Genomic DNA, 21,211 nt, shown 5'->3' with positions numbered 1-21,211 from the left:
AGTATAAAAGGCACCTTTTTCCCTCAAAAAAAGAGGGTGGAAATCTAGGTGCGTCTTATACACTGAATACAGCATTTCTTGCCTCCTGAAACCCTGCCCCCAATGTAACGTTCCCATGGTTCGCCCATGAGGCCAATGTTGAGAAAAAACAGGACACGACCTTTCTCGGGATGGAGCGACGACCCAGATTGGGTCAAAATGGCCGTGCATAGCCTTTAGGAGGCTACCAGAGTGCTCCTGGGGGCTGCGGAGGGCAGAAATGAGCAAAAAACGGGCCGTTTTTTGTTCAATTTTGTATCCTCCCCCAGCCCCCAGGAGCACTCTATAAGCCTCCTAAAGGCTATGAATGCCCTTTTGGGGGGAAAAACAGGCCATTTTTTGCTTGTTTTTGTCCCCAAAAACAAATGAGTCTCTTTGAGAGTGAGCGGCATACAAATTAAATCAATCAATCAATCAATCAAATGGGCCTGTTTTCATGAAAAAAGGGCTGTTTTGGGGAGGTCTGCAGAGTGCAAAAAACCTTTTTTTTAAAAAAAAAACTGCCTCTTCAAAATCTTGGTGCGTCTTATACTCTTAAATTTATATGCCGCTCGCCTTGAGGTTTGAGGCGATTCCTCCCACAGATAAAAGAAATTGCTTTTAATCTGATCCCCCTCGCAGAAGCGCAGAAAATCACCTTGGTGCAAATCCGTCGGTTTCTCCGTGTCCAAACCACGATGAGCTTGTCCGGCTGCCTGTGTTTGGGAGAGATAAAAAGAGTCAGTTTTGCAAACGCCAAACGAAAAATGATCAAGCCATTAATCCAAGATTTCATTGATGGTTGGGGTTGCAATTAGTACATGGGGAGCAATGTGGTGTAACAAATGGGGAGCTCCAGAGGGTTCTCTCTCTCTCTCTCTCTCTCTCTCTCTCTCTCTCTCTCTCCCTCTCTCTTTCCCTCCCTCTCTCTCTCTCTTTCCCTCCCTCCCTCCCTCCCTCTTTCTTTCCCTCCCTCCCTCCCCCTCTCTCTCTCTCTTTCCCTCCCTCCCTCCCTCCCTCCCTCCCTCTCTCTCTCTCTCACACACACACACACTTTGGGGAAATTTTTATAATTTCTTCTAGAACAGTAATTTTCAATTTGAAAGTCTTAAAATGAATTAAACTTAAAATCCCAGAATACCCCAGCCAGCATGCTTTAAGATGGATGGACTTCAACTCCCAGAATTTCCCAGTTAGCTTTAAGTTGGGTAGATCTCAACTCCCAGAATTCCCGTCAGCTTGCTTTAAGATGGATGGATTTCAATTCCCAGAATTCCCCAGTCAGCTTGCTTCAAGATGGATGGACATCAACTCCCAGAATACCCCAGCCAGCATGCTTTAAGATGGATGGATTTCAACTCCCAGAATTCCCCAGTCAGCTTTAAGATGGGTAGATCTCAACTCCCAGAATTCCCGTCAGCTTGCTTTAAGATGGATGGATTTCAATTCCCAGAATTCCCCAGTCAGCTTGCTTCAAGATGGATGGACTTCAACTCCCAGAATTCCCCAGTCAGCTTGCTTCAAGATGGATGGACTTCAACTCCCAGAATACCCCAGCCAGCATGCTTTAAGATGGATGGATTTCAACTCCCAGAATTCCCCAGTCAGCTTGCTTCAAGATGGATGGACTTCAACTCCCAGAATTCCCCAGTCAGCTTGCTTCAAGATGGATGGACTTCAACTCCCAGAATACCCCAGCCAGCATGCTTTAAGATGGATGGATTTCAACTCCCAGAATTCCCCAGTCAGCTTGCTTCAAGATGGATGGACTTCAACTCCCAGAATTTTCCAGTCAGTTTGCTTCAAGATGGGCTGACTACAACTCCCAGAATTCCTCAGCTAGCTTTAAGATGGGTGGATCTCAACTCCCAGAATTCCCCAGTCAGCTTGCTTCAAGATGGATGGACTTCAACTCCCAGAATTCCCCAGTCAGCTTGCTTCAAGATGGATGGACTTCAACTCCCAGAATACCCCAGCCAGCATGCTTTAAGATGGATGGATTTCAACTCCCAGAATTCCCCAGTCAGCTTGCTTCAAGATGGATGGACTTCAACTCCCAGAATTTTCCAGTCAGTTTGCTTCAAGATGGGCTGACTACAACTCCCAGAATTCCTCAGCTAGCTTTAAGATGGGTGGATCTCAACTCCCAGAATTCCCCAGTCAGCTTGCTTCAAGATGGATGCACTACAACTCCCAGAATTCCTCAGCCGGCTTTAAGATGGGTGGATCTCAGAATTCCCCAGGCAGCCATGCTTTAAGATGGGTGACAGGGATGACATTCAGGTAAGAGGTATGGACTCCAAGCCCCAGAATTCCCCAGCCAGCTCATGCTGGCTGAGGAATTCTGGGAGTTGTAGTCAGGCCATGTTAAAGCATGCTGGCTAGGGAATTCTGGGAGTTGTAGTCCATACCTCTTACCTGAATGTCACCCACTGTGTCTCCAAGGAATGACACAAGTATGGAGGCAGGCTTCCTGGAGTGAGAATATCTGACTTGCCCCTGTGACGGCCATTAACAAGGATGACCCAAATTTAAGATGGGTGGAGTTTAACACTTCCTGGCTGGGGAATTCTGGGAGTTGAAGTCCAAACTTGCGGAAGGCAAGAAATACCGGCCTAGTGGTTGGGCAGGGGCTACAGAAACGAGGAGAGGAGTGAACTGGGCCTGAGGCGGCCAGTTGCTGACCCCAAGAGACCTTTGATGCATACACATTGCACAATTGTACACTTCTTCTTGATCACAATCACACTTTCCAAGAACGGACAGTCATGTCTTCCCGGAATAGTGTCATAGGCTCTTCTGCTGGAGCAGTGGGTTGGACTAGAAGACCTCCAAGGTCCCTTCCAACTCTTATTATTCTATGTTCTCTGTCTCAGAGAGCTCGTCCCGAAAGCAAGTTGGCAACCAGTTCGAGGGCTGCGCGCAACAGCTCTTGTCCAGCCCAGGTTTTATCTGCCTGCCCAGTCGTGTGTGGGCGAGGTTCCTGACCGCCTCAGGAGAAAGGCTGGGCCGCACCCGGTCGCGGCACTGGGGTGTTGCAAGAGACTCTTGTTAAACTTCCCTGTGGAAACGCAGGTCTTCCTCCTCTGCACCCAACCACGCTCCTAAGAGCCAAAGGAAGGTTTTAAGCTCCCAAGGAAGCTTCGGAGATTCCAAGGGATCTTCTAAGTACTGAAGGAAGCTTCTAAAAGTCTGAGGAAAACTTTAAGGAGCCATCTAAGGAAGCTTTTAAGCTCCTAAGGAACCTTCTAAGATTCCAAGGAAGCTTCTGAGACCCCAAGGAAGCTTCTGAGACTCTAAGGAAACTTCTATGATCCTGAGGAAACTTCTGAGATTCTAGGGACTCATTTTAAGTTATTAAGGGACCTTCTAAGATTCCAAGGAACCTTCTAAGACTCCATGAAACCTTCTAAGATTCTAAGGAGCCTTCTGAGACTCTAAGGAAACTTCTATGCTTCTAATGAACCTTTTAAGACTCCAAGGAACCTTTTAAGATTCCATGGAACCTTCTAAGGAACCTTCTAACATTCTAAGGAACCTTCTGACATTCTAAGGAACCTTCTGACATTCTAAGGAACCTTCTGACATTCTAAGGAACCTTCTGACATTCTAAGGAACCTTCTGACATTCTAAGGAGCCTTCTGAGACTCTATGAAAACTTCTATGCTCCTGACGAAACTTCTGAGATACTAGGGACTCTTTAAGTTTTTAAGGAACCTTCTAAGACTCCAAGGAAGCTTCTAAGACTCTGAAGAACCTTCTAACCTTCTAAGGAATCTTCTAAGATTCCAAGGAACCTTCTAAAGAAACTTCTAGGCTCCTAAGGAAACTTCTAAGGAACCTTCTAAGATTCCAAGGAAGCTTCTAAGACTCTAAGGAACCTTCTATGCTCCTGAGGAAACTTCTGAGATTCTAGGGACTCTTTTAAGTTATTAAGGGACCTTCTAAGATACCAAGGAACCTTCTAAGACTCCATGAAACCTTCTAAGATTCTAAGGAGCCTTCTGAGACTCTAAGGAAACTTCTATGCTTCTAATGAACCTTTTAAGACTCCAAGGAACCTTTTAAGATTCCATGGAACCTCTAAGGAACCTTCTAACATTCTAAGGAACCTTCTGACATTCTAAGGAACCTTCTGACATTCTAAGGAACCTTCTGACATTCTAAGGAGCCTTCTGACATTCTAAGGAACCTTCTGACATTCTAAGGAACCTTCTGACATTCTAAGGAGCCTTCTGAGACTCTATGAAAACTTCTATGCTCCTGACGAAACTTCTGAGATACTAGGGACTCTTTAAGTTCCTAAGGAACCTTCTAAGACTCCAAGGAAGCTTCTAAGACTCTGAAGAACCTTCTAACCTTCTAAGGAACCTTTTAAGATTCCAAGGAACCTTCTAAGATTCCAAGGAACCTTCTAAAGAAACTTCTAACATTCTAAGGAACCTTCTGACATTCTAAGGAACCTTCTGACATTCTAAGGAGCCTTCTGACATTCTAAGGAACCTTCTGACATTCTAAGGAACCTTCTGACATTCTAAGGAGCCTTCTGAGACTCTATGAAAACTTCTATGCTCCTGACGAAACTTCTGAGATACTAGGGACTCTTTAAGTTCTTAAGGGACCTTCTAAGACTCCAAGGAAGCTTCTAAGACTCTGAAGAACCTTCTAACCTTCTAAGGAACCTTTTAAGATTCCAAGGAATCTTCTAAGATTCCGAGGAACCTTCTAAAGAAACTTCTATGCTCCTAAGGAACCTTCTAAGGAACCTTCTAAGATTCCAAGGAAGCTTCTGAGACTCTAAGGAAACTTCTATGCTCCTGAGGAAACCTCTGAGATTCTAGGGACTCTTTTAAGTTATTAAGGGACCTTCTAAGATACCAAGGAACCTTCTAAGACTCCATGAAACCTTCTAAGATTCTAAGGAGCCTTCTGAGACTCTAAGGAAACTTCTATGCTTCTAATGAACCCTTTAAGACTCCAAGGAACCTTTTAAGATTCCATGGAACCTTCTAAGGAACCCTCTAAGATTTCAAGAACCTTCTGACATTCTAAGGAACCTTCTGACATTCTAAGGAACCTTCTGACATTCTAAGGAGCCTTCTGAGACTCTATGAAAACTTCTATGCTCCTGACGAAACTTCTGAGATACTAGGGACTCTTTAAGTTCTTAAGGAACCTTCTAAGACTCCAAGGAAGCTTCTAAGACTCTGAAGAACCTTCTAACCTTCTAAGGAACCTTTTAAGATTCCAAGGAATCTTCTAAGATTCCAAGGAACCTTCTAAAGAAACTTCTATTTTGATTTTGATTTTTTGATTTTATTGACATTTGTAGGCCGCCCTTTTCCCTGAGGGGACTCAGGGCGGCTCACATAAAATCAGGGAAGGGGGAAATGCAGACAATAACAAAGACACATATAATAAAAACAGTAACCAACATGCATTCATCATTCTATGCTCCTAAGGAAACTTCCAAGGAACCTTCTAAGACTCCATGAAACCTTCTAAGATTCTAAGGAGCCTTCTGAGACTCTAAGGAAACTTCTATGCTCCTAATGGACCTTTTAAGACTCCAAGGAACCTTCTAAGATTCCATGGAACCTTCTAAGGAACCCTCTAAGATTTCAAGAACCTTCTAACATTCTAAGGAACCTTCTGACATTCTAAGGAACCTTCTGACATTCTAAGGAACCTTCTGACATTCTAAGGAGCCTTCTGACATTCTAAGGAACCTTCTGACATTCTAAGGAGCCTTCTGACATTCTAAGGAGCCTTCTGACATTCTAAGGAGCCTTCTGACATTCTAAGGAGCCTTCTGACATTCTAAGGAACCTTCTGACATTCTAAGGAACCTTCTGACATTCTAAGGAGCCTTCTGACATTCTAAGGAGCCTTCTGACATTCTAAGGAACCTTCTGACATTCTAAGGAGCCTTCTGACATTCTAAGGAGCCTTCTGACATTCTAAGGAGCCTTCTGACATTCTAAGGAACCTTCTGACATTCTAAGGAACCTTCTGACATTCTAAGGAGCCTTCTGACATTCTAAGGAGCCTTCTGACATTCTAAGGAGCCTTCTGACATTCTAAGGAGCCTTCTGACATTCTAAGGAACCTTCTGACATTCTAAGGAGCCTTCTGACATTCTAAGGAGCCTTCTGACATTCTAAGGAACCTTCTGACATTCTAAGGAACCTTCTGACATTCTAAGGAGCCTTCTGACATTCTAAGGAGCCTTCTGACATTCTAAGGAGCCTTCTGACATTCTAAGGAACCTTCTGACATTCTAAGGAACCTTCTGACATTCTAAGGAGCCTTCTGAGACTCTATGAAAACTTCTATGCTCCTGACGAAACCTCTGAGATTCTAGGGACTCTTTTAAGTTATTAATAGCAATAGCAGTTAGACTTATATACCGCTTCATAGGGCTTTCAGCCCTCTCTAAGCGGTTTACAGAGTCAGCATATCGCCCCCACAGTCTGGGTCCTCATTTCACCCACCTCGGAAGGATGGAAGGCTGAGTCAACCTTTGAGCCGGTGAGATTAGAACCGCTGAACTGCAGATAACAGTCAGCTGAAGTGGCCTGCAGTACTGCACCCTAACCACTGCACCACCCTGGGGACCTTCTAAGACTCCAAGGAAGCTTCTAAGACTCTGAAGAACCTTCTAAGGAACCTTTTAAGATTCCAAGGAATCTTCTAAGGAACCTTCTAAGATTCCAAGGAAGCTTCTAAGATTCTAAGGATACTTCTAAAATTGTAAGCCTGGTAAATGTCTTGCTACCTCAATTATTGCAGTAATTGTTATGTATTGTGCGGGAGGGGGAGTTTGGCTGGGGATGGGCCGGCTGGGGAATTCTGGGAGTTGAAGTCCATCCATCTTCAAGTTGCAAAGGGTTGAGAAACCCTTCTCCCCCCGGGAGGGGTTATGATGTTATTAACTTTTTAATTTCTCAGCCGTGTCCTTTCTCATCTCATCTCCCTGCTGCTTGCTTGGAGAGATCCGATGCGTCTCTCCTTTCTCCAGGACAGTGGCCAAAAGCTAAATTTAGCTGGGGGGGGGGAAGGGGGGGGAAGGAAAGTCATTAATCCAGTCAGGTGTTGGGTTTAAATCTGGTCTCTAGAGAAATCCAATCCGCTCACCGCATACTTTCCCCCCTGCCTAGATTCCATTCAATTTCATCCTGAGCCATCGGAGAAGAGATTTGAGCCATGGTTAGATCTGGGGGTGGGGGAAACAAGGAAACCTGGAGACCCTCCCTCTGGCTGGCTTCACACCGCCTTGCTAGACCCAATATTCAATTTATTAAATTTATTTGCATGGGTTGCTGTGATGTTTTGATCGAGGCTTCCCAAGAGCATGAAACAAATTCCTGGTCCCGACAAAAAAACCTTTTGTTAATTGTGAATTCTGCTCCTTCACATCCAGCAAAGTCTTTCAAAGGAGGATTTACGGTCACAGACCTCATCTGGCTTGGAGAGCTGCCAGGCCGAGATCTGCAAAACTTGGCCAGGAGTCTCGGAGAGTCATGAACCAATTAAGCGAACTGATGGTCTCCTGCAAACTCCACTCCCCTTTCGCTCCTCTTTTATTTCCTCTGGGAACCGTCTGGCCCCATCTAAAAAGTGGGGGGGGGAGCTTCCCATGATTGCTTGGATCAGCTGTGAGCTACACGATCCTTGTAATTATTTTTTTTTAACTACCGGTTCGCAGAACCAAGGAGAATAATCCGTACTGGTTCGCCCCAAATTTGGTTAAAATTTGGGCACTCGCCAATGGGAATACACAAGTAGTCCTCAACGTACGACCACAATGGAGCCCGGAATTTATGTTGCTAAGTGAGTTTTGCCCCAGTTTACGACTTTTCTCCCCCGCAGTTGTTAAGTGAATCACCGCAGTTGTGTAATTGGTAACGCGGTTGTTAAGTGGACCTGGCTTGCTCGTCAGGAGGTCGCAAAAAGGGGATTAGATGACCTCACTGCAACCGTCATAAGTGTGAGTCAGTTGTCAAGCCTCCGAATGAAAACCAGGTGACGGCGGGGAAGGCTGTAACAGTGCGGGAAAGGGTCCCTTTTTTTTCAGTTTAACTTCGAACGGTCACTAAGTGAATCGTTGTAAGGCGAGGACTGCCTGTAACAGAATGACAGCGTTGGAAGGGACCTTGGAGGTCTTCTAGTCCAACCCCTTGCAGAAAGAGGGGACCCCATATACCATTTCAGTCAGGTGGCTGTCTAGTCTCTTCTTAAAAACCTCCAGTGATGGAACGCACCCACCACTTCTGGTGGCAAGCAGTTCCACTGGTTCATTGTCCTCGTTGTAGGGAATTCCTTCTCAATCCTACATTGGCTGTCCCCTTGATTAGTTTCCATCTGTTGCTTCTCGTCCTGCCTTCAGGGGGCTTTGGAAAATGACATTTTCTGTAAGAAGCCACATTGACAGCTGCCTTACAAACCGCCAGAGTTGCTGGGAAAGGAGGCATCTTCAAAGAGATGTGCCCATTGCTCTACCCCGTCCTGGAGAGAGAGAGAGAGAGATCTGGGCTCTCCCTCGAGCCAAGTTTGAACCCGGGGCCTTCCCTTCCGGGCAGCGCCTTAGGCGGGGGCGTCTCAGAACATGCACAGACTGCCAAACCTAATTACCAAAACCTGCCTCGCCACTGCGGGAGCCACATTCGTCTCTTTGCAAAGGCAGACTCGGCCCGTACGGGGGTGCAAATTTGCGGCGAACCGTGCCCAGTTGGGGCAACCCGAGTGGCAGCAGGGGGCTGGGTGGGGAAACGCCAGGCCCGCTGCGAGGAAATCGAGCCCACCCCACCCACCACCCACCCCAAAAAAGAGGCTCAAACTCCAACTGGGGCCGGCGTTTCTTTCTCGTTGCAAAGTTGCTCCATCGTTCCCTTCTTCCTTTTTAGTCCACGCCAAAGTTTGCTTCTCGTGACTCAAGCCCCAGCATATTTCTCTTCTCTCTTCCTCCTCCCCTCCTCCTTTTCCGTTTTTTTACAGCTCAAATATTTATCCTTTCCCAAACCTTATAAGGAGGAGGAACAGAACCGGGGGTGGAGGGGTGGGGGGGAGAAACGGGAACACGCTCCCTGGCAGCTACGCTCCCCTCCTCCTCCTCTTTCTGGCCTCCTCCACCCGAAAAAAAAAAACGCTTTCCAGAAAAACAATAGCCGTTTTTCCGTGGGCTCGGAAACCTTTGCAGATGTCTGGGGTGCCTCCGGGTACTACAATGCCTATCATTCCCAGCCAAGAGGCACAGGGGCCGGCATCGTCTTCGTCCTACGGGGCTGCAAAGCCCCCCCCCCAAGCATCCCCAGCATGGGGAGATGATGGGAGTTGCAATCCAACTTTCTGGAGACGGGAAGAGGCGCGTCAGAAGAATGAACCGCTGTGTCTCCAGCCACGGGGTTTGTGGGGGCAACATGGGACACCCCCCAAAAAATGTGGGGTTTGCTCCCCTAAGCTGGATCTTTCCTCTTGCACAATCGCTTTTTTACAGTCAAACTTCCAGGAAGACAGCTGCCTTTGCATAAACTAACCCTGGCTTATCCAAACCACGGTTTACCAAAGCAAGCCAATCACCTAGCTTCGTCCAACATAGTGGGTGCCAGAGGTTAACAGCCTCGTCTAGGTTCAGGCGAGCCCCCCCCCCCCCCCCAAGCACAGAGAATCAAGAGAATGGTGGGGAATCCTGGAGGTCTTCTAGTCCAACCCTTCTGTTTGAAAAAGTCAGAACATTTCTTAGTTCCAGTTGGAATCTCCCTTTGCAAAGTTTTCACCAATCTGTCTTAATCCCTCAGGCCTTTGGGAGAATAAATCCATACCCCTGGCTGGCTGGGGGATTCTGGGAGTTGAAGTCCGCCCATCTTAAAGCCTGCTGGCTGGGGAATTCTGGGAGTTGAAGTCCACCCATGTTAAAGCCTGCTGGCTGGGGGATTCTGGGAGTTGAAGTCCACCCATCTTAAAACCTGCTGGCTGGGGGATTCTGGGAGTTGAAGTCCACCCATCTTAAAGCAAGCTGGCTGGGGGATTCTGGGAGTTGAAGTCCACCCATCTTAAAGCCTGCTGGCTGGGGGATTCTGGGAGTTGAAGCCCACCCATCTTAAAGCAAGCTGGCTGGGGGATTCTGGGAGTTGAAGCCCACCCCTCTTAAAGCAAGCTGGCTGGGGGATTTTGGGAGTTGAAGTCCACCCATCTTAAAGCAAGCTGGCTGGGGGATTCTGGGAGTTGAAGCCCACCCATCTTAAAGCAAGCTGGCTGGGGGATTCTGGGAGTTGAAGCCCACCCATCTTAAAGCAAGCTGGCTGGGGGATTTTGGGAGTTGAAGTCCACCCATCTTAATTGATGCTGGCTGAGGGATTCTGGGAGTTGAAGTCCACCCATCTTAAAGCAAGCTGGCTGGGGGATTCTGGGAGTTGAAGCCCACCCATCTTAAAGCAAGCTGGCTGGGGGATTCTGGGAGTTGAAGTCCACCCATCTTAAAGCCTGCTGGCTGGGGGATTCTGGGAGTTGAAGTCCACCCATCTTAAAGCAAGCTGGCTGGGGGATTCTGGGAGTTGAAGTCCACCCATCTTAAAGCCTGCTGGCTGGGGGATTCTGGGAGTTGAAGCCCACCCATCTTAAAGCAAGCTGGCTGGGGGATTCTGGGAGTTGAAGCCCACCCCTCTTAAAGCAAGCTGGCTGGGGGATTCTGGGAGTTGAAGCCCACCCATCTTAAAGCAAGCTGGCTGGGGAATTCTGGGAGTTGAAGCCCACCCCTCTTAAAGCAAGCTGGCTGGGGGATTCTGGGAGTTGAAGCCCACCCATCTTAAAGCAAGCTGGCTGGGGGATTCTGGGAGTTGAGGTCCACCCATCTTAAAGCAGGCTGGCTGGGGGATTCTGGGAGTTGAGGTCCACCCATCTTAAAGCAGGCTGGCTGGGGAATTCTGGGAGTCGAAGTCCCCCTGTCTTAAAAGTGCCCAAGGTGGAGAAACACAGCCTGCATCCCTTGGGAAAGTAATTTTAACCTAGTGTGGCGTTCTTTGCCTGGTGAAAACTTAACAACTGTTGTGCTAACATTAGACACACCCTGCCAGTTTTCAAGCAAATAAATGAAAGGAAATAAACAAAGCCTCTGACGCCATAGTGGCCCCACGTGGTCCCTTTCGGCAAAGATCAGCCCGGTTGTGTTCAGCATGGCCAATCCTCCACCAAGCAGGCAGGAGTTGGGCTAAATGACCTCTAGGAGTCTCCAGAACAGTAAAATTCCACCACGATTCCTGTAAAGGCGAGGAGGCCTTTGCCTCATTTCAAAACCAGCTGTCAAAAGCCTGACATGGCAAAATGATAATGGAGGAAGTTCAGAGAGGATAATTCTCAGAGATGGCTCCAAGCGTAAATTCCTGCCCTGAGTGAACTTTCTGGACGTGAGCCCACTAAGGCCCACAGGTTGTCTGTCTATTATCTGTCTGTCTTTCTGTCTATCCCCTATCTATCTATCCATCCATCCATCCATCATCTCCATTGAATCTGCCTGTCCCCTCCTTCCTTCCTTCCTTTCTCTTCCTTCCTTCCTTCCTTAATCTTTCTTTCTTTCTTTCTTTCTATCTATCTATCTATCTATCTATCTATCTATCTATCTATCTATCTATCTATCTATCTATCTAATCTCCATCAAATCTGCCTGTCCTCTCCTTCCTGTCTTTCCTTCTTCCTTTAATCATTCTTTTTCTTTCTTTCTTCAATTTCTTTCTTATATTCTTTTATCTATCTATCTATTATCTATCTATTATCTATCTATTATCTATCTATCTATCTATCTATCTATCTATTATCTATCTATTATCTATCTATTATCTATCTATCTATCTATCTATCTATCTATCTATCTATCTATCTATCTATCTATCTATCTATCTCACCATCGAATCTGCCTGTGCTCTCTTCCTTCCTTTCTCTCTTCCTTCCTTCCTTAATCTATCTTTCTCTTTCATCTATCTATCTATCTATCTATCTATCTATCTATCTATCTATCTATCTATCTATCTATCTATCTATCTATCTCTCTATCTTATCTCTCTATCTATAATCTCCATCGTCCTGTCCTGTCTGACCAACTACCTCCCTTCCTGCCTCTCAATCATGTCTGTCTATGTATCTATCTGCAATCTGGCATATTTTATTCTTATGACAAGAGACGGACCTTGCCAAGTAGCTATGAAAGGAAGTCAATCCTGTTTTGTTTTGTTTTAATTTACAATTCTACAAATATCCATAAATGAACAATCCGTCGGTTCTGGCCTAGACAGCAACCCAAAAGCCAACAGACCACCTAATTAAAAGACTACCCTTGCGAGACCCTTAGCCAGGTTAGTGGAAGACACAGACATAATATGCATACAAGAGGTGGGATTGGATTACCTTCAGTATTTTTCACTACACAAATCCTCCAGCCAGTTTTGGATTGTAGGGAAGGTGTTGGGCTACGAACCGGGAGGCTGTGAGTTCTAGTTTTGCCTTGGGCATGAAAGCTAGGTGGCAGCCCAACCCACCTCACAGAGTCGTTGTTGCGAGGTATGTTTGCTGCCTTGAGTTGAATGTGTGTGTGTGTGTGTATGTGTATATATAACACTAAATACATACCTATTTCCCTGGCTCAGCTGATAAAGGAGGAGAATCTTGTGGCTTAGTGGTTAACACAACTGCTTAATATGTAATACAGCACAGGTTCGAATCCCAGTAAGGGTATGGCTAGCTGATGAGAGCTAAATAGCTTGAAATAGATCTATACTAGTCTCCCTTTATTTATTTATCAGCACAAATGCAACATAGATAGATAGATAGATAGATAGATAGATAGATAGATAGATAGATAGATAGATATAGAGATAGAGATAGATAATTTGTGTTTGCAATTTTGCTGATAAATAAATGAAGGGAGACTAGTAAGAGATCTATTTCAAGCTATTTAGTGCTCATCAGCTAGCCGTACCTTTACTGGGATTCGAACTTGGGCTGAAAAGCAACAGGGAAGCAGTATGCTCCCTCCCTCAGCATACCAGGTGCTTACACACACACACACACACACACACACACACACACACACACACACTAACCTAGTACTAATACAGTCATTCCAATCATTTGATTAGCACGTAAATAAAATAAATTTTCTAAAAATGGAACAGTGCTGGCTAGAGAATTCTGGGAATAGAAGTCCACATCTCTTAAAAGTTGCTCAGGTTGAAACGATGGACTTTACCAGGTTTTTTTCAGAGATAAAAGTCATGCCGGGTTTAACTAAACCTCTCTGCGCTATGGTGTGCCATCACTCTATAATTTCCTGGATTGACTACTACATGGCCCTGTCCATGGAGTTGCCCTTGAAGACAGCCCCAAAGTGCCACCAGCCACACAATACCACGCGCTACATCAAAAATACCAGCCGCAGAGTGTTTAAAACTTTCCAAACACTTTAACCCAGACCCGAACCCTCCTAATGTCCACCCAGGGGGAATTATGGGGCTTGTCGTCTCAATTTAAGACTCAAGGGAGAAAGTAACTTGTCAAGTCAAAATGCACGGTAATCCTCGAACAGTTTCTTATGGACTAGCGCCTTGGTACATAGGAATGTGAGCTTTCCCCAAACGGATCCTATTCAAATATGAAGCCAATAGGAAGTCCCATAGTTGTAGCACAAATAAAAAACAAGTCGCAACAGCTGTGCATATATAACTGAACTAAATCAACTAATAACGGAACTGAAAAAAGTCCTACTGAAAACAACTTGGATTCCCCCCACCTGCAGGAGAGTTTCAAAATTATTATTATATATATATTTTTCTGACAAGCATTTCTTTTCTGTGGCTATTTTTAATCTGGGAGGATTTTTTTTTTGGCTTTTAAAAAAGAAAAGTATTTGGCTAGGCTTGTCCCGTACAGCTGTTTTCCAGATTCTTCCTGTCTTTTTTTAATCCGGACGCCAGGCCTTGAGTTATGCGGAGTTATTTACATAACGAAGCAGGGACGGGTGTTTTGAACACATACGATCCATATTAATGTCTTTTCTGACTAACCTCTCCATTCACCACTTCCTGGTGTGCAAACTCCACCCACAAATTCTCTGTATCTTATTTATATTTTTCCCCCCTCTCTAAAGATTCTAGTTCAAAGCTCATAAACAGAGGAAGTTGTGTCACGCGAAGCTGCCCCGTTTAGTTCAGCCATACCTGGAAAGCCCCCCCCCCAAAAAAACCCTGATATTTGGGAGTTTTGTTTTTTTTAAACATTGCAAAACTGTACAGTGGAGATTTCTTCCCTAACTCATGGTTCTAGTCCTCATGAAGTGCGGCGGAAGGCCTAACGGGAAAAGGCAGGGCATTGTTTGCTTGCAAATCCTCTTTGATGACAGATTAAGAGGCTGGCATTCACAAATCTGACTCAACAGAAGCTGGCAGATTATCTGATACTGTATAGGTTGTCCTGCTTGAGCAGGGGGCTGGACTAGAAGACCTCCAAGGTCCCTTCCAGCTCTATTCTATTCTATTTCCCCTCGTTGGTGTGTGTGTGTGAATGAATGTATTAGTGTCAGGAGATGGTTGCAAAATTACTTCATACTTAAGTGGTCAGTAGAGGGGGGGGTGCATAAGTGCACTAATGTGTCTATCATTGTATTTTTATTCTCTTCTATCTTGTTCTCGTTTTTTGTTTGACAAATTCCAATGAAATAAAATAAATCAAAATAATGCAATAATGAAATGATGAAATGAAATAAAAAATTAAATAAAGTGAAATAAAATAAAAAATAATATAATATAATATACAATGATAATATAATAAAATAAAATAAAAATAATATAATATAATATACAATGAAATAAAATAATAAAATAAAAATAATATAACATACAATGAAATAAAATAATAAATTAAAATAATAATAAAACAAATGAAATAAAATAAATGAAACTAAATGAAATAAAAAAATAAAATGAAATAAAATATAATAAAATAAAAAGCAATATAATGTAATATACAATGAAATAAAATAATAAAATAAAAATAAAATAATAATAAATTAAAATAGTAAAATAAATGAAATAAAATAAATGAAACAAAATAAAACAAAACAAAATAAATTAAAACAATAAATTAAAATAATAATAAAATAAATGAAAGAAAATAAATGAAACTAAATGAAATAAAAAATAAAATGAAATAAAATATAATAAAATAAAAAGTAATATAATGTAATATACAATGAAATAAAATAATAAAATAAAAAATAATACACAATGAAATAAAAGAAAATGAAATAAAATAAAAAATAAAATAATAATAAATTAAAATAGTAAAACAAATGAAATAAATGAAACAAAATAAAACAAAATAAAATAAATTAAAACAATAAATTAAAATAATAATAAAATAAATGAAATAAAATAAATGAAATAAAATAAATGAAACCAAATACAATAAGATAAAATAATAAAATTAAATAATAAAATTAAATAAAAATAAAATCAGACTTTGGGGGAGGATTCATTTCCTCTAGGAGTGGGGTAAAAACCCAGAAAAAGGGGATGGATGCCCAAAAATCTGTCCCCAGATTTCAAGGGGGGGGGGAGAATATGGGGGTGGCCTCCTTTCTTCCCTGCTAAGCCCCCAAGAGAGACCTTCCCCCCCCACAAGAGGGGCTGAGCTCTGCAGCCTCGCCTGTCCTACCTTGCAGGGGCGTTGTGTGCCAGCCCAAGGGGCGCCTTTCCAAAGGGCTCCAAAGGGGGGGGGGACCCACGAAGCTCTCCCACCCACCCTCCACCCTTGCACCCCCACCCCACCCCCGCCCACTCCCACGCGGGGCCCCATTCACCATTTCTTGCTGCACTCCACCACCAGCTCCTGGTAGCAGGCGACGAAGCGGAACTTGGCGGCCCGCTTGCCGACGCGCTGCAGCCGCTTCCAGACGGAGCTCATGGCCCCCGCCCCGAGGTTGGTCCTCTCACCGCCGTCCCATGCCCTCCGGACGGCTGCCCCAGCGAGGAAGTCCCGGCGAGAGAGAAGCCAGAAAGTTGCAAGGAGGGCAGGAAGGAGGCGCGCCGGAGCTCCGGGAAGGAGGGGGCGGGGCCGAGGAAGGGGGCGTGGACGGGGAGACGCCACGCCCCCCGACGGGAGTTCCTCGCAAGAATATCAGAAGTATAACTTTTAACTTTGGGGGGAAGAGAGGGGAGATACCCCATGCCACAACTATTGAGAATAGAATAGAATAGAATAGAATAGAATAGAATATATAGTATAGTATAGAATAGAATAAAATAGAATAGAATATTAAATATAGTATGGAATATAATGTAAACTACAGAATAGAATAGAAAATATAGTATGGAATAGAATGTTATTCTGTTATTCTATTCCATATAGAATGGAATAGAATGTAAACTATAGAACAGAATAGAAAATCTAGTATAGAATAGAATGTTATTCTGTTATTCTGTAAAATAATGAAATAGAATGTAAAGAATAGAATAGAATAGAATAGAAAATATAGAATAGAATAAACTATAGAATAGAATATATAGTATGGAATAGAATGTTATTCTGTAAAATAATAGAATAAAATGTAAACTATAGAACAGAATAGAAAATATAGTATAGAATAGAATGTAAACTACAGAATAGAATATATAGTATGGAATAGAATGTTATTCTGTTATTCTGTAAAATAATGGAATAGAATGTAAAATATAGAATAGAATAAAATAGAAAATGTAGTATGGAATACATTACAATGTTATTCGGTTATTCGGTTAAATAATAGAATAGAATGTAAAATATCGAGTAGAAAACATAGTATAGAATAGAATAGAATGTTATTCTGTAAAATAATAGAACAAAATGTAAAATATCGAATGGAATAGAATGGAACGGAATAACAAGAGTTGGAAGGAACCTCGGGAGTCATCTAGTCCAACCCACAAGAGATGGAGTCGTCGTGCCCCCCCGCCACATCGAAGCTGGATGGGAGGCCACTAGGAAATCCCAGGTTTGGGATCCCTAACCCTAACCCTCCCAGAAACAGACACGTGTCCAGGAAAATCACTTGAGATAGTTAAACGTAAACCTGCCCGGTTCAAGGCAAGCCGATTAACTTTTAAAAACTCCAGGTCACTGAATATTACTTTAATTCGGTAACCCGGTCAAGGGTGGTGTGTAAACACGGGCCTAAGAGTCCCTGCCTACCAGCCTGGCCTGCGGTGGTTTTTCCTCCTCCCTCCCCAGCCTTTTCCTTACATGCTGACTCCCTCCGATGGAAAGCATGAGGTCATATGGAGCTGCCTGGATTTAATTGCTTTGGCAGACTTTTGGAAAGAAAGGAGAAAAAAAAAAAACGCCAGTATGTATACGTGCAAAGGAGGATGAAAAGAAATACACATAAATCAAAATAAAATTAAAAAAAAAAACTCCTTTCGAGCCGGCCTCGCCTTTTCTTTTTCCTCCCTCCTTCCTTCCCTCGTTTCTGCCTTTTCGGAGGCTTCGTTTCTGGTTCAGGCGAGATAAATAAAGAACCTGTAAGCCGATCCTGGATTCCAGCTTTGCTCCCCGGATTGACGTGGCTGTCATGTCCCCAAATTTAGCAACCGAGGGACAGATACTTCTCCGGGAACGCCCCCCCCCAAAGGGGTGGGGGGGTCTGTGTGTGTTCAAACACAAATAGATGATATTTGAAATTTATAACAACAGAGCACCAGAGATGGAAGAGAATATAGAGTAAAAATACAGAAAAGAAGTTGGAAGGGACCTTGGAGGTCTTCTTAGGCAGGAAACCCTATACCATTTCAGATGAATGGTTGTCCAATCTCTTCTTCAAAACCTCCAGTGTTGCAGCATTCACAACTTCTGGTGGCAAGCTGTTCCACTGATTGTTCTCGCTGTCAGAAAATTTCTCCTTAGTAGTTCCATGTTGCTTCTCTCCTTGATTAGTTTCCACCCATTGCTTCTTGTCCTACATGATAGCGGTCTTCCAATATTTGAGGAGTTGCCACCAAGAAGAGGGGGGTCTTCTCTTCCTCTCTGCCCCCCTTCTATATATAACAATGGCTCTGTGTGTGTGCATAACTCTGGAACGCTTTGAGCGATTTCAACCAAACCTGGTACACAGATGACTTACTCTCTGGAAACAATTAGGGGTAAGACACCCATAACAACCCTCGGTGTGTGTGTTCCGTTAAGATACAGCCTGTTGTGCCTTAAAATGGCTTCTACTGTACTGCCTTAAAATGGCTCCTACTGCACTGCTGTAAAATGGCTTCTACTGTACTTTTAGAGCCGAGGTGGCGCAGTGGGTAGAGTGCAGTACTGCAGGCCACTTCAGCTGACTGCTATCAGCAGTTCAGCGGTTCAAATCTCACCGGCTCAGGGTTGACTCAGCCTTCCATCCTTCCGAGGTGGGTAAAATGAGGACCCAGATTGTGGGGGCGATATGCTGACTCTGTAAACCGCTTAGAGAAGGCTGAAAGCCCTATGAAGCTGTATATAAGTCTAACTGCTATTGCTATTGTACTGATGGCTTCTACTGTACTGCTGTGAAATGGCTTCTACTGTACTCCTGTAAAATGGCTTCTACTGTACAGCACAGTGAAGTTAACGGTTTCACAGTACCCCATAAGGGGGCTCCCTCTGGTAAGAGGGAAAATCCAACATTAGAAATTACGTGTGGTCTGGGTATTTCCCCCCTATAAATAAATACTGGAGCAACGCCAGGTTATCGCCTAGTTTATTATAAATTTCCCCGTCCCGGGAGCCACGAGGCCAACAGACTGAGGATGTTTGACGTCCGACGGGCAGGAGAGGACACCTCTGCCCTCCCGTGGAATTCTTCGTCTCTCTCTCTCTTTCCCTTTAACTTTGCACCGCTCAAGGTCCACATCGTTTTTTTGTTGTTTTTAAAACATTGGGCCAGGCTGAGAACGATGAGTCATTTCCCTGGCTTCCCGGTGAAAAAAGAAAGAAAAGAAAAGCAGGAAGCCAAAACCGAATGCAAAAGACGGGTGTGGCGGCTCGAAGCGGCTCCTGAGAAATTTTGCTTCCCCCCCCCCCCCTGAGATGACAAGAGAAAATTTTCGCCCCAGTTTGGCGAAGAGAGAAATCCCAAGAGTTTCCTGCAAACGGAACAAGGGAATGAGGACCACTTCTCACACTTACGACGGTCGTGGCATCCCCGTGGCCATGTGATCAAAATTCAGGCGCTGACTCCTATTTATGACGGCGGCGTGCCCCAGGGTCAGGCGATTCCCCTTTTGCGACCTTTTGACAAGCAAAGACAATGGGGAAGCCGGATTCACTTAACGGCTGTGTGACTAACTTAAGCACTGCAGGGATTCCCTTAACGGCGACGGCAAGGGGCAAAATTCACTGAACAACCGTCTTGCTTAGTAACAGAAACTCTGGGCTCCGTTTGGGTGGTAAGTCGAGAGCTATCTGTAATTGGAGCAAAGTTTCTCGTCTTCTCCAACTTTTAAGATGTGTGGATTTCAACTCCCAGAATTGCAAACTCGCTGGCTGGGGAATTCTGGGAGTTGAAGTTCACCCTTCTGTTTGTTTCCAACTTTGAGAAACCCAGATTTCGCCCAACCCCAAGTCCCATTGTAGCTGTTCTGTGCGTTGCAAACACAACAGGAAACCACAAACAATGGCCCAGGGCCCCAGGCGGCTTCTGTGCTCCAGAGGTGGAAAAGAAATCCAGGGCAAGGAGGTGAAAGTTCACTCAAACTGGGGTTCCTTAAAGTCTCACTCGGCTAGGGTGCAAAATGAAAAGAGAGAATGTAAACAGCACATCTGAGCATGCACAGAGTAGATTTCCAGGTCACGGCTGGCCTTTCCCACTCCTGAAAAGCAGGGGATAGAGGAGGATGAAAATAAAGTGTCGAATGCCTTGAATCTTGGCATTCCAGCTGTTTAGAAGGGGAACTTACGAAATTTGCAGATGATACTAAGCTGGAAGGAATAGCCAACACTCCAGAAGACAGGCTCAAGACCCAGATGGATCTTGACGGACTTGAACCCTGGGCCCTCGCTAACAAAATGAAATCCAACGTAGAGAAAAGTGAAGTCTTCCACTTAGGCAAGAAAAACCAGAAATACACATATAGACTGGGTGAAACCAGGCTTAATGGCAGTGACTCTGAGAGGCATCTTGGAGTCTTAGTGGACAACCAGCTAAATAGGAGCCAGCAGCCAAAAAAGCCAATGCAATCCTAAACTGCATTAACAGAGGGATACAATCAAGTTAGGTACTAATACCATTCTATAAAGTCCTAGTAAGACCACACCCAGAGTACTGCATCTAGTTGTGGTCACCACACTATAAAAAAGATGTTGAGACTCTGGAAAGAGGGCAGAGAAGAGCAACCAGGATGATGAGGGGACTGGAGGCTCAAACATACAATGAACGGTTGCAGGAACTGGGCCTGGCTAGTCTAGGGAAGAGAAGGACCAGGGGAGACAGCAGAGCATCTTCCAATATTTGAGGGGCTGCCACAGAGAGGAAGAAGGGGGTCAAGCTATTCTCCAAAGCACCAGAGAAGGAACAATGGATGGAAACTGACCAAGGAGAGATTCAACCTGGCAATAAGGAGGAATTTCCTGACAGGGAGAACCATCAACCCATGGAACAGAAGTTGCCTTAGGAAGTTGTGGTCATCCCTGGAGACTTTCAAGAAGAGACTGGACTTCCCTCTGTCAGAAATGGTGTCCGGTCTCCTGCTTGGGCAGAAGGTTGGACTAGATGATATACAAGGTCCCTCCCATCTCTGTTAATCTGTTAAAGTGAATTTTATAATGCTTTGATAAGACCCCAGTTGGAATTCTGCATCCAGTTTTGGTCACCACCAAAAAAAGGTTGAGACTCTAGAAAAAGTGTAGAGAAGAGCAAAAAGGATGATGAGGGGACTGGAGGCTCAAACATACAATGAACGGTTGCAGGAACTGGGCCTGGCTAGTCGAGGGAAGAGACAGGAGAGCATCTTCCAATATTTGAGGGGCTGCCACAGAGAGGAGGGAGTGAAGCTATTCTCCAAGGCAACTGAAGGCCAAGGAAGGGATAATGGATGGAAACCGACCAAGGAGAGATTCAACCTGGCAATAAGGAGGAATTTCCTGACAGGGAGAACAATCCACCCATGGAACAGAAGTTGCCTTCGGAAGTTGTGGGAGCTTCATCCCT

The 21,211-nt window shown here is 44.4% G+C and overlaps 1 protein-coding gene across 3 annotated transcripts in view; it reads right to left on the bottom strand.

The window, feature by feature from the left end:
* The window catches only part of EHBP1L1 (EH domain binding protein 1 like 1), a 56,850-nt gene extending 40,763 nt beyond the window's left edge, over positions 1-16,087 (bottom strand). For 2 of the 3 annotated variants that reach the window (XM_087705315.1, XM_087705316.1), the window contains exons 1-2: positions 15,863-16,087; positions 677-734 (exon numbers count right to left, since the gene is read on the bottom strand). In XM_087705315.1, the coding sequence (XP_087561441.1) occupies positions 677-734; positions 15,863-15,966 (162 nt within the window). In that variant the 5' untranslated portion in view covers positions 15,967-16,087. The remainder of the gene's footprint in view (positions 1-676; positions 735-15,862) is intronic. The other variant, XM_087705317.1, reaches the window with a different exon arrangement.
* Between the last annotated feature and the right edge of the window lie 5,124 nt (positions 16,088-21,211).

The sequence above is a fragment of the Thamnophis sirtalis genome, unplaced genomic scaffold (genome assembly GCF_051295495.1).
Source record: "Thamnophis sirtalis isolate CommonGarterSnake01/CBP01778 unplaced genomic scaffold, rThaSir2_p1.2 scaffold_2, whole genome shotgun sequence".
NCBI classification, from domain to species: Eukaryota; Metazoa; Chordata; class Lepidosauria; order Squamata; family Natricidae; genus Thamnophis; species Thamnophis sirtalis.
Note: the sequence above shows the minus strand (reverse complement) of the source record. Positions and strands in the feature narration are given on the sequence as shown.